Source organism: Pinus tabuliformis, chromosome Q, assembly GCF_031772625.1.
Source record: "Pinus tabuliformis cultivar Carrire ecotype Pingquan chromosome Q, CPIR1, whole genome shotgun sequence".
In the NCBI taxonomy this organism is placed as follows: domain Eukaryota; kingdom Viridiplantae; phylum Streptophyta; class Pinopsida; order Pinales; family Pinaceae; genus Pinus; species Pinus tabuliformis.
In genome coordinates this window covers 5381494-5395769 of record NC_142296.1, presented here as the reverse complement: position 1 = coordinate 5395769, position 14276 = coordinate 5381494, and the positions used below count along the sequence as shown (strand labels likewise).

General features: G+C 39.2%; 1 protein-coding gene across 7 annotated transcripts in view; it reads right to left on the bottom strand.

Moving 5' to 3' along the window:
• The window catches only part of LOC149217996 (uncharacterized), a 276072-nt gene that overhangs the window by 31624 nt on the left and 230172 nt on the right, over positions 1-14276 (bottom strand). For all 7 annotated transcript variants that reach the window (XM_089383716.1, XM_089383717.1, XM_089383715.1 and 4 more), the window contains 6 exons: positions 10929-11049; positions 10644-10747; positions 10426-10539; positions 10162-10332; positions 9911-10057; positions 9612-9757 (listed from right to left, as the gene is read on the bottom strand). In XM_089383716.1, coding sequence (XP_089239842.1) covers positions 9612-9757; positions 9911-10057; positions 10162-10332; positions 10426-10539; positions 10644-10747; positions 10929-11049 — 803 coding nt within the window. The remainder of the gene's footprint in view (positions 1-9611; positions 9758-9910; positions 10058-10161; positions 10333-10425; positions 10540-10643; positions 10748-10928; positions 11050-14276) is intronic.

Sequence of the window (14276 nt, the reverse complement as noted above, 5' to 3'; positions counted from 1 at the left end):
ATATGAGCTTCAAACATAATGGGAACGCTCAAACGCTCTGTGGGCTCCAGACAGGCGCTCCCACTTTCATTAGCTCGCATAGAATGGAGAAACTTGTAAAAAAGGGGCACCATGGGGTAGTTGCTCAATTCAATGCAGTTGAGGCCGTTGAATCCAACCCTGCCAATATTCATCTAGATCTACAAAATGTGTTGAGTCACCATCAACAACTGTTTGAAAAACCCAAGGAACTAGCCCCCTCTTGAGGTGAGCATGATCATAGCATCCCTTTGATTCCGGGTAGCCAGTCGCCTAATGTACAACTCTATAGGTACACATTTGCACAAAAGAATGAAATTAAAAAGATAATTAAGGAGCCACTAGAAGCAGGCGTGATTCATCCCAACACCAACCCTTATTCGTCCCCACTGGTCATGGTCTTAAAGAAGGATAGGGGATGGTTCATGTGTCCCAATTTCAGGGCCCTTAATAAGCTCACCATCAAGGACAAGTTTCCCATTCCAGTCGTCAATGATCTCCTGGATGAACTCTCTGGCGCCCAATTCTTTACCAAGTTGGATCTTCGTTCAGGCTATCACCAAATCAGAATGAAAGTACTAGACATCCCCAAGATCATAGCATCCCTTTGATTTCGAGTAGCCAGCCGCCCAATGTACGACCCTATAGGTACACATTTGCACAAAAGAATGAAATTGAAAAGATAATTAAGGAGCTACTAAAAGCAGGCGTGATTCATCCCAACAGCAACCCTTATTCATCCCCATTGGTCATGGTCTTAAAGAAGGATGGGTGATAGTGCGTGTGTCCCGATTTCAGGGCCCTTAATAAGCTCACCATTGATCTGAAACCACCCTAATATTGCATCGGGTTCGCCTTTGGCCGCTATCGTGCTCTCCACCGTCGATCTACGAGATCTTTGATCCAACAGTCACCATGCATTTTCGGGCGGCTTAGGAGTATGGGAGTTACCCGCCCAAAAAGGTGGTTTCCCTGTTCCTCTGCCAAGCCATGCGTCGTTCATTGTGTGGGATCGGGCAGAGCCAATCCAAAACCATTTACCGCTCGAGGCCCGCTCGAAATCCGCCTTTACAGAACTCAAATTATATAGATTGCGTCTAAATTCCCCCTTAGGTCCGGTTTTATCGCTTTTGGGCATTTTCCTTTGTATTTGAAGAATACATTAAAACACTAAAATACCGTCGAATGGCTTTATGGCGGACTTCAAACAATATACATTTGCATTTATAAACCCTTTTGAGTCCGGATTCATCGCTTATCGCATCGCATATGTGTTTTGGGTAAAATCCCAAATACACGGGAAATATGTGAAAATCCGAATTCCCGGACATGAAATTTTATACAATCGGGCTTTGAAAACTTATCAGGTCCGGCCTTTTTATTGGCATCGCTCATCGCATCGGCCCTGTGTATCGGGGACGGCCGATCTCCCGATCTGCCGATTTCGGCGATCGCAATGTCGCTCGGCCCGGGGTCCCGCCTTAAGTCCCATGCCATCGCCAACGCTGATCTGCCGATTCGGCGATCGGCATATCGCATCGGCCTGGGGGGTCCTTACCTTATGTTATATGCGCAGGCCTACCTCCGACCCGATATGTCGGGGATCGGCAATCGGGGGTGGCTTCGCTCTCCGCTTAAGTCCGCCTTTGGCCCTCCTCCGATGCGATTTCCCTTTATAAGGGTTTTTGCTCATTTTAGAGGATTTTTCCTCTTTTTCTAATGAACATACGACATCTTCTTTTGGTGATAACTTCTGCATCCTAAGTCCATTTTTGCCCATTCAAGTTGCAATAGATTCAAGATGAAAAGATCTCTGGAATGGGGCTATGTCCAGGAACTTCCTTGGACTTTCATTTTCCTTTGTGAGGAACACTTAGATTTAGGAGTCTATCCAAAATCCATTTTGGATCACGCCTTCTCACTAAAAGAACTATTGGTCTCCAAAAGACTGATATACTGATCTGAACAGTACCTGAGAGTAATAACACCCTCTTCTTTCAGCCTGCACACACTTGCCTTGCATAGTGCCCTTGAACCAAAGTCTCTAACCACTTCCCTTCTTGGATGGGTTGGTCTTCCTGGGAAGAACTGTCTTCCTCCTTGTTTTCCTGCAAAACTTTTGTTGAAATGGTCATAGAAGGTGGTTTGAACTTCTTTGCCTTGATCATTGTTCCAAGGTGGCTCAAACAAATGTGAAGTTCATTTGCGCCACAAAACTTTCATTTGTATCTGTTTGAAAAGCTGTCAACAACAATTGTTAACAACAATAGAAACACAAACAACAACTGGATGGCCTAAACTCCCGCTTCAACAAAAGAAACAGATTTCACATCTTGTGAACACCTCCATGTCTTACATCTGCATACAAATGATGGACTAGATTACAAAGCCACAAAACATGCCTTTAAACAAATGACCCTTCAATCAAGCATGTAGAAAAAGACCATTAGGACTCTTTTTCAAAAGATGAAACACTTCATCATTATCTCCATTTGGAGACCAAGTTAACTTCTCCCAAGTCAACATGGCATCACATGCATGTCAAAGCAATCAACCCTGCAAGTTAATTACACATACATGTTCAAAAACAAGGAAATCATCAACATCCCTGTGTTCATGCATCTCCTGCTCATGCATGCATTTCATCCTTCAACTTTCACTTAAGCACGCTGTAATTTCGAAGCTGAAATGAAATATAATGTAGATGCATTAATAGACATGCAATCTTAATTGGATAAGAACTCTAACCGTTTCTTACCAATCCTTTTCAAAGGTACTACCTTTGCCTGCACATCAGCATCATGATGTGAATCATCCTGAGACACATCATTCATGGAATCTTCCTTTCCATTTCTGCCATCTTCCCTTTCCACTTTCTTTAGCTTTTGTGGAAGCATTGCTGGATTCAGAGTCCAACATTTTGCAGCAAGATGTCCTTGCTTATGGCAGTAAGTGCACTGCATGTGCATCCTCTTGACAACATGATTTGCCTTGTCCAATGGACCCTTGTCTTCTTGCTTCTTTTCCTTCTTCAGTTTCCTGTATGTGGCCATTCTCTTCCAACATCTAGAAACATTATGGTTATCCAAAACACAAAAGGAACAAGCAATTCTTTCCCCATCTCTATATGGAAATTTATCATGCTTTGCAAAATCAAAAGGAATATGTTTAGAACCAGATTTATACCTTTCTCTTTCACCTTTATTGCCTTCATGAGGAGGTGAAGCAAATGAAAAAGTGGCTCCCTTTGGAACCCCATCAATCTCTTCAACGCTGTTAGAGTCTCCCCAACTCTCTGGTTCAAGTGTGTGCTTCTGAACACCTGCATCCTGCAAATGATGTTTCAAGCTATTACATTCCCCCTCAATACAACCTTCACACTCTTGAAGACCTGCAATGCAACTCCTTCTTGGAGCTGTTTTAATGGTCTTTATGGCAACTTTGGAACTTTCTCCATAAGCTTGTCCATAGCCAAGACCCAAATACTTAGGCCTTTCCTCAATTATTATTGGCTCAATAATACCTTGTGCATGTCTACCCAAGCCTTTTCCTTCATAGCCCATCTTGGACATTAGCTTGGAACCTATGCCTTTAGTATGTTCTTCAAAAGAACGAATATAAGCATTCTTAGAGGAATATGAAGACAAACTGGAATGGTTTACCTCTTCTTCAAGTTGATACTTGACCAAGGCTTCTTTGGCAACAAAGAGTTGTGACTCCAACTCGTGCATCCTCTTCAGGTTCATATTTGCAATATGAAGTTGCCTCTCCATTTCCTGCAGTCTGTCAGAAAGCAACTGCTTCTTTTCTTTCATGGAATTCAACTGCTCTCTAAGTATGCTGTTCTTCCTTCCATCCTCATACATTTCTCTCACCTTGTCCATCATGATGAGCAAGTCTTGCTTCAAGTCTGCATCATAGAGTCTTGTGATGAAGGAGGAATTTGAGGATTCACTTGTAGAAGTCGTCATTATAGCAATGAACAAAAGAACTTCAAACAAGATTAGTAAAGAGCTTATTTAAGCAACCTTTTGCAACAAACCTCTTGTGCTTCAAGGATTGCTTCGGGGTCCTTTGGGATAGAAGAATGCCTTCAACCCTTCTTCCTTCTTGTCCTTCCTGGACTGAGCTATCAACAACGTTCCCTTCACCTCTGCAAACTCAAACAATAGTCAGTCTGCAACAAGCATACAATCAACCTCTGACTATTTAAACACCTTTTAGACAAGTAATCTTTGCTCTGTCAATCAAGCATTTTGATATAACCTTCTTTGAAGGTGGGGTTAATCAATCTCAGGCTCTGATACCACCTTATCTGAAACCACCCTAATATTGCATTGGGTCCGCCTTTGGCCGCTATCGCACTCTCCACCGTCGATCTACGGGATCTCTGATCCAATGGTCACCATGCATTTTTGGGCAGCTTAGGAGTACGGGGGTTACCCGCCCGAAAAGGCGGTTTCCCTGTTCCTCCGCCAAGCCACGCGTCGTTCATTGTGTGGGATCGGGCGAAGCTAGCCCAAAACCATTTACCGCTTGAGGCCCGCCCGAAATCCGCCTTTACGGAACTCAAATTATATAGATCGCGCCTAAATTCCCCTTCGGGTCTCCGGTTTTATCGCTTTCGGGCATTTTTCTTTGTATTTGTAAGAAGACATTAAAACACTAAAATACCGTCGAATGGCTTTATGGTGGACTTCAAACAATATACATTTGCATTTATAAACCCTTTCGAGTCCGGATTCATTGCTTATCGCATCGCATATGTGTTTTGGGTAAAATCCCAAATACACGGGAAATACGTGAAAATCCGAATCCCCGGACCTGAAATTTTATACAATTGGGCTTTGAAAACTTATCGAGTCTGGCCTTTTTATCGGCATCGCTCATCGCATCGGCCTTGTGTATCGGGGACGGTCGATCTGCCGATTTTGGCGATCGCAATGTCGCTCGGCCTAGGGTCCCGCCTTAAGTCCCATGCCATCGCCGACGCCGATCTGCCGATTTCGGCGATCGGCATATCGCATCGCCCTGGGGGGTCCTTACCTTATGTTATATGGACAGTCCTACCTCCGACCCGATATGTCAGGGATCAGCAATCGGGAGTGGCTTCGCTCTCCGCTTAAGTCTGCCTTTGGCCCTCCTCCGATGCGATTTCCCTTTATAAGGGTTTTTGTTCATTTTAGAGGATTCTTCCTCTTTTTCTAAAGAACATAGGGCATCTTCTTTTGGTGATAACTTCTGCATCCTAAGTCCATTTTTGCCCATTCAAGTTGCAGTAGATTCATAATGAAAAGATCTCTGCAATGGGGATATGTCCAGGAACTTCCTTGGACTTTCATTTTCCTCTGTGAGGAACACTTAGACTTAGGAGTCTATCCAAAATCCATTTTGGATCAACCATCAAGGACAAGTTTCCTATTCCAGTTGTTGATGATCTCCTGGATGAACGCTTTGGCGCCCAATTCTTTACCAAGTTGGATCTTCGTTCAGGCTATCACCAAATCAGAATGAAAGTACCAGACATCCCCAAGACAACTTTTAGAACCCATGAAGGTCACTATGAATTTTTGGTTATGCCCTTTGGTCTTTGTAATGCACCATCCACCTTTCAAAGTCTCATGAATCACCTTCTCAAGCCCTATCTCAGAAAGTTTGTTCTGGTAGCTTTTGATGATATATTCGTCTACAACAAAACATGGGAAATACAACTTCAAGATGTTGATCAGGTCTTGCAACTTCTAAAGGATAATAAATTATTTGTCAAATTGTCAAAGTGTTCTTTTGGAATGAAAGAGCTGGAGTACTTGGGACACATTTTAATTCGTGTAGGAGTATGAGTGGACCCAAAAAAGATTCAGACAATGCAAGATTAGCCACAATCTCAGACCTTGAAAAGTCTATAGGGATTTTTGGGTCTCACAGGATACTATCACAAATTTGTCAAAAATTATGGACGCATTGCCAAACCCTTGACGAGTCTTCTCAAGAAAAATGTATTCATTTGGACAGAAGCAATTCAACAGACCTTCTTGGATCTCAAACAGGCCATGTGTTCCACCCTGGTTTTGGCCCTTCCAGATTTTACAAAATCCTTTGTGATCAAATGTGATGCCGTAGGGATAGGTATTGGAGCAGTCTTAACGCAAGACCAATCACCTTCACAAGCCAACAATTAAGTGGCATGAATTTGGGTCAATCCACTTATGAGAAAGAAATGATGGCCATATTACATGCAATAGACATTTGGCGACCATACTTGCTTGGACGTCGTTTCCAAATACGAACTGACCACCATAGTCTGAAGTATTTCTTGGCGCAGTGCTTATCCTCACCGCAAAAAAACAAATGGCTTAACAAAATGTTTGGCTATGACTATGACATGCCTACCTCTATTGTGTTTGATTGAGATACCACCTTCACCCGCAATTTCTGGTAGGAGCTTTTCAAGCTACACGACACACAACTCCAAATGAGTACAACTTATCATCGCCAAACAAATGGTCAAACTGAAGCGGTAAACAAATGCTTGGAAACCTACCTACAATGCTTTTCTTCAGATAGACAACATCAATGAGTGCAGTGGTTACCTTTAGCGGAATGGTGGTATAATACTAATTATCATGAAGCAACCAAGATGACATGGTATGAGGTGTTGTATGGCCAACTCCCACCTTCTTATCTTCCAGGATCTTCCAAAGTGTAGGCAGTGCATAAGCTGCTTCAGAACCGCACTGCCACTCTTGCTCTTTTAAAAGATAATCTCAACCAAACACAAAATAGGATGAAGCAACAAGCTAACCAAAATCGCTCAGAAAGGTCTTTTCAAGTGGTTGACTAAGTATTCCTTTAACTCCAACCTTATAAGCAAACATCTCTCAAAGAAAAGGGCTTCCAAAAGTTAGCTCCAAAATTTTATGGGCCTTATCAGGTGGTTCAACGTATTAGCTCTGTCACCTACAAACTAGCATTGTCGGCCACTTCCAAAATCCACCCCGTCTTCCATGTCTCTTGTCTCAAGAAAGTCGTGTGGCGCAAATGTAAGGTTCAGACCATCCTGCCTGAATTGGACAAGGAAGGATCTATTTGGCTCTAGCCGGAACAGGTCTTGGATTCCAGAGAATCACATCTCCATGGTCGCACTATCAACGAAGTCCTCATTCAGTGGAAAACACCTTACCAGAAGATGTGACATGGGATCCAATAACTATTCTTCATAAATTTTCGCAGCTTCGGCCTTAAGGACAAGTTTGTTTTTGAAGGGGGATGTCATGTCCCCTTTTTATTTTCCTCTATAGTACAACCAGGGTGGATTTCCAGGGCACGAGATGACCAGGTCATGGGAGCAGGTTTATGTCATCATGGGTTTCGGGGGAGTTTTGAGGAGTTTTTATGGGGTTCGATGGCATTCACTTGGCATATTCATCATCATGAGCAGTTCCACACATCTTGTTTTTGGTTTTGTGGCTTTCTGATAATTCCCATAAAACGGGGTTATTATTGGGCATAACTTAATTAATTACGCTCAAGGTGGAATTCCGAGAGAAATATTTGACAGAACACCTTAGTGAAATAGCTCGTTGGAACCATAATGAAAAGATCTACAGGATGGGATGCTGAGAAGTGATTTCCAGTGGCTGGAGAGAGTATGGTGGGTGATTTACCATTTTACCAAACTTAAAAATGACTTTAATTAGTCATTTAATTAAAAAGGGAAAATATTGATTAATGGGAAAGGACCAAAAGTGACTTAAAGAGCTTTAAAAGTCATTTAAGACAAAGTCAAGGAGGAGCTTCTAGAATAATAATAAAATAAAATACTTCTAGAAGTTTGGAGCTCTATCTATGGATTCTTTAGAAGGAGGAGGAAGAGATCATTTGGGACATCTTAAAGTTGTGTATTTGTTTTTTGTGGAGAGGTTTGGAGAACCGGGAGTTCCCAACTTTAGTTGTAGCCCAAGGACGGAAACCCTCAGGTGATTCAGTGAGAGTGGGCGAGCACCCATCTCTTCCCTTGGTGGATCCATTAAGGATTCACAGGTTGCAACTTATTGATTTTCAGTTTGTTTTGGAGGTCAGTTGCAGCATTATTGTAGATCTATTTGGGGCCAGCATCTCAGCTCTATTCCTGCTCTTGTACTAGCTTATTTGCATATTAATAAAATAATGCTGAGATCTTCTGCATGTTTATATTGACTATTATTCAGTTGCAGATTCTATTTCCCATTTTTGCCATAAATTTTGGGGTTCAATTTGAGCAAATTGTTTATAGAGCAGATGGCTAAATTATTTTGAAGCAATTTGCTGCTAAATTTATTTTTGGAATACTACAGGGGAGGGCATGTTAGGGTTTGACCCTAACCCCTTTATTAATGTAATAAGTACAAGGGGCCTCGTAAGAGTCATGATTAGTTAGTTTAATAAATAAAGCCCGTAAGCATTGTAAGTAGTTGACTTGCATTGTAAAAAAGGGACCACAATTAGTTATAACGAGCCATAATTAATAAATAAAGTGGTTAACCTGCAATATGTAAGGGAGCACGAGTAGTTACGGTTTTGGGTCTCAAGAAACTATATAATGTCAAAGATAGTAAGGAAAGGTTTGTCTTGTGTTGTGTAATTGAGCTCTACTCTTCTGGAGGTTGCCCCCTCGAAGAGGCAAGTGAACAATATTTCTGCAGATCTTAATAAAATATTTCTATTGTTGGCATCTCATCGTGTTATTTTCTGTGGTATATCTGGCATATTTCGCACTTCTGAACTTTTCTGCAGGTCAAGCATGCACATTAAATTTGTTGATGAAGTCAAGGCCCCATTGCTGAAATGGTGCCTGTACAACCACCAGTTGTAGAGGTAATGCAGCCAACTTTTTTCTACTGAAGAACTGACATGGCTAAGATTCTCTGACAAACTTATGGGCATCAGTAAAGATGGATGGTCAATAGAAGCCACCTAACCCTTCATCTATTTGTGGAGTGCTATGCTTACCTCTGGACTATAGAGGCCATTTAGAGCCCCTTTGTTGATGTATTTTGGTTCAGATATCGATTGCACTTTTTGCTATTTTGGTTATATACTTGCTATATACATGAGAAACTTTGCATATTTGTGTATCATGATTTGGATTCACAGGGATGTACATAAATATATGTGTGACAATATATATATATATATATATATATATATTCAAAATTTGAATATTTTATGTATTTTTTGGTAGACTGGTTTTGTTTCCAGTTTTTGTCTGGTTCCAGTTTCTGGGGTTGACTGGTTCAATGACTGTTCTGGTTCTGATAACATTGCATTGACCTACCTTTCTGGTCATTTGCCAGACGTTAATATGATTATCTTATGTGTCTTATCTTATCTCTAGGTTCTGTCTCTCTTTCAAGCATATCATGTGTGGGGCTGGACATAATATGACCCTCTAATTGATGCCTGAAAAGAGTATCTACAAGGATAATATTGATGATCATGAGAACTGGAAATTGGTGATTAACCGAAATGCTGAACCATGTAGATCAACAAGCATCAAAGATGCATTATTAAAGAGAGAAGAATATATTCAGTTCACTGATAGTTGGAGCTGATACCTTTTGATTGCTTCAAAGCAGTGGCAATTAGCTCCAGTGACTTGAGACACAAAAAGTTATAACTTGCATCAATTACACTTATTTTGTTTGAATGTGAGATGAGCTTGGATAACATAGTTGCAGCAGCCAAGCCACCATGATTTTTTCTGCAGAACTCCAGCATGCGCAAACATTAGCATTGGAATTTAAACCAAAAGTTGATAATTCTTTTTCTATTATAATACCCACGGCAAAGGCATCTAAAAGTCACCACTTTAAAAGTTAGTCACATCATAAACAAAATGTTGAAGAATAGTTACCTCATGTTCAGATAAACAAGATCTTGGCTGTAGGAAATTGCTTCCTGAAGTTGGTTGTAGCCAGTAGGACCAAGTCCAATGCCTCCAATGTCAAGCCTTTCAACATGACTTTTTTTCAGAAAGTTTGCTAGAGACGTTGCTATAGAACTGCATTTGATGGTAATCTTACATATAAGTGATGGATTTTTGTGGGACATTACAATTTAATATAGTATTCTGATGTCTTGGCGACTTTATTATCATATACTTACCTGCCAAGGCCATTATGTGCAATTGCCAGTGAATACAGTGGCCTTTTAAAAGTTGATAGACTGTCAAAAAGTGAAGATGCCCCTGCAAAAGAAATGTTGCAATTCGCAATCTTGACATCTACCAATTGTTTATCCCTTTCAGAAATCTCTTGGAAATAGGGAATGAGAGTTCTGCAGTGAGTTCAGTCCAAAGTTATACCATCTCTCATGTGTGAAAAATCAATCCTATTTGCTGATGTTAAAATACAGATTCAAATTCCTAACCTTACACCACTGTCTCCTATAGGATTATCACTCAAGTCCAGATTTTGCAACTGAGGCATACACTGCAGGAATATTTTTAATATTTCCACATCCTTGCTTTCTAGAAAGTTTCCCCTGAGATCAAACAACTAATTTTCATAAATTCCAAATGTCTCATGGATTTGTAATGAGAAAAACAATAACCCAATGTTTAATGGAAGTGTTGAGGAGGCTTAAACCTTAGATTAAGAGTAGTTAGTGATCGCAAGAAATGTAGTTCATTTGGTGGTAATGAACTGAAATGGGGAGAAATCTCACGTTGCCAGGAAAGCCAGCCAGAAAGCTGCAACTTCAACAAAGAGATCACTGATGAAATGGCAATCATGGAAAGAACTAATATATGATCTAATGTCAATACTAACCAAATAAAAAAGATTGTAATAAAAATTTGTTCATATTCAAGATTAGCTAAAAGTTTGATTAAACAAATAAAGGGATCATAACACAATGTAAAGAATGCTCACCTTATTGTCACAGAGTTCGAGAACAGATAGATCAGAATCACACTGGCAAAGAGCATTGAATATCAATCCACCAGTTTTGGGTTCAAAGCCATTGTCACAAAGTTTCAGTGAATGAAGATATCTGGCAAGACATATTTTGCAGTCACATAAGTGTTTTCCAGTATCATACGTTCTCTATAGAAGATTCAAGGGTCGAAATATAAAAATAGACTGAAGACCATAAGAAAATTTACTTAATTATGCAATGTAAAAGATTATAAAGACAATGACAAAAAACATTGCATGAATATAAATAACTAGTCAGCAATGGCTTTCTCTAATGTTTTCCTAGCGACTATTTGGACTTGGACACAAAAGTTACAGAAATTGGGGAAAATGCTACGCATTTGCCAAAGGGAAGGGAAAGAATGACCAGAATAGAATAAAGACAAGGAATACAATGATACACATAAAAGGTGTAACGAACAAGGTCTTCATGATACTTGGAAGATGTAAACATCCATAGTAGGACAAGTAATTATATATTGAATAGTACATAAAGAATTGATATGAGATGATTACAATGAGGGTGAGAGCCTGCTTATATACCCTAGTCAAGTACCTCTTCACCAACAATTATGTCCTTAAGGACATACCTTTTCATTAACTAGTTACTAATTAATCATTATTTATTATTATTATTGTTTTACATTATTTGTATTATTTTATATATATTTTTATTCATAACATTGCCTTCCTCTTCAAAAAGCTTTGTCCTCAAAGCTTACTGACAAAAGGGCTTGATATTTTTTCTTGTTTTGAATATCTTCTCGTCTCAAAACTTTCATCTTCGTCGATACAAGATGATATGATGTGAGTGATAAACAAAATTGTCGGACTGAGAATGGATCAAACCATCCTAGATTAACCTTTTGTGGAATCTTCCGATCATTGGAATTTTGTAATGAATTGTTATCATAGGACTGGATCTTGCAAACTTCAGTATTCCTTGGAACATAAATCTGTGGCTTCCGTTCTGAATGGTTCAAATATGTAGACTGACTTAGTTGTATGCTCTTGTGATTTAGATGTCCATAAGGAGCTCTTGCAGTTTGATCTTGCTCTAATCTGTTTGTGGTGATTTCTCGATTTACTTCAGGTACTATTGTTGTTGAGTTGGTTACTGAATCATCACTTGGAAGTTCCATAGTTTAAATTGCAATATTTGAATTGGTTTTAATTTCTATAGGTTTCTCTTCTTCTTGAGTTGTGATATTGACTAGGTCGGAGTTCGTATCTTTTTTTTCAACTTGGACTGAAAACTTCAACACTTATTTCGTGATAAATTCTTCTAATTTGTTGTTCAATGATTTCTTATCATTTTTAAGTTTCTTAATTTGAGTGAATAGACTCTAATTATGATTTTTGAGATGTAAGAGTTCCTCATTTTTTGAGTCAACTTTATTTTGGCATTCAAACTTCTCATCTTTTAAACACTTGATTTGTTCTAATAAATTTTTATTAAGGTCCTTTAAGCATAAATTTTCCTCTTCTTTCTCTAATAGACTTTTGTTGAATTTCTTGTCGAATCTTTTTTTTCTTGTTCTAACTTGTGCTTCTTAGTTTTACACTTTTTGACTTGTGCAAGTAGTTTCTGGATATGATCTTTTAAATGAGAATTTTCTTTGTTTTTATTGGATATGGCTTCCTCAAGCTCTTTTTGCTTCTCTGATATTGAGTTTTTATTCATTTGAGGTATCAATTTCATAACATCTTTAAAGTCTTCTGATGAGGACATTATCGATTTTGACTTCATTGTCATGTTTTGAAATGTGATCATCTTTCCCTTATAAGAAAACATCATTTTTTTTTCTATGTTTAACATGAACGCACCCAATTCTCTAAACCAAGGTTGACCAAGAATTATGTCAACCTCTATGTCATACATTTTTACAACACGAAATTGAGATATGTACTCATAATGATCTACTGTTATTTGTAAATCATTAATTTCATATTTTTTTCCAAAAAAATCTGTTGTTTTGCCTACATTGGCATCTGAAATTAATAGTCAATTCGCCAGATTAATATTTATGTAATTTTCATCGTTGCTTGTACTAATAGCGATATTAATTTTTTTCCCTTGGATAGTCCCTCTTAATGTAATTAACTCGTGATGTGTGATTAAAATACCCTTATAGGAAAATCGTCCTAACTTCATTTCTAAATTAGACTCCATTTTGTGTTTGTCGTGATAAACATAGGGTTTTTAAAGTAACCCCATATTTTTATTATCCTTCAAAACTTAAATATTTTTTTTCTCTTTTTAATATAATTTGATCCCCTTTTTGTACTTTAATAATAATAATAATAATAATAATAATATTCATTTTTAAGGTCACAGCCAAGCCAGACACCAAATTGGTGTATGAGACCCCCTTGTTCGTGGGACAAGGGACCCACATTCACGTAGCGATTTGACTGCTAAGTCTACGAAGGCATACATACTCTACCTCCCTCTAGTTTTGAACCTGTGACCTCTTAGGAGGAAACACATGCTCTTAACCATTAGGCCCACTCACGCTGTATACTTTATGTTGACCTTTTTCCTCAATGTATTTTTTTTTAAATACCCCTTTCCCTTTTTATTTTATAATCCCCTTTATATATATTTTAATATTGACTTTGTGAGTCTTAATATGCTAATTTTAAATTAATAAGAGTAAAACCATCATGATTTATGGCGGTCCTTGTTGGGAATCACAATTGTCGTTAGACCAAAACTCGCAAGTGTTAGTCAATGATCGCATCGCCAGAGATAAGGATCCACTAGAGGCAGTTAGTCCATGTCGCGAAACACATGGGGAGCATTGGTTTATCCAATGTCCAACAATCTCCCCCCCCAACGTGAGTCGGGTGTGTATCGAACTCGTGACCTACGCTTTGATTCCACTTGTTGGGAATCGCGATTGCCGTTAGACCAAAACGCGCAAGTGTTAGTCAATGATCGCATCGCCAGCGATAAGGATCCACGAGAAGTGGTTAGTCCATGTCGCGAAACACACAGGGAGCGTTGGTTTATCCAATGTTCAACAATCATACAATGGCAACGATTTCAAGCTACTGTCAGGAAGAATTATCTGAAGATGTGGACGGATTGATGGTGGGTAAATCGTATGGATAGTTGACAAATAACTATTATAGGTTGAGGTGGGCGGCTTTGAAACGAACAGATAGACGAGTAGGGGCTTATTGTAATGGCAACAACCACCCTCCAAAATTTTGTCTTAGCTTCGTTTTGGAGCCTCCCTACCAGCCATCCTTAACACCATATCTTGCACTGTCCAAGTACATATGCTTCAATCGAGT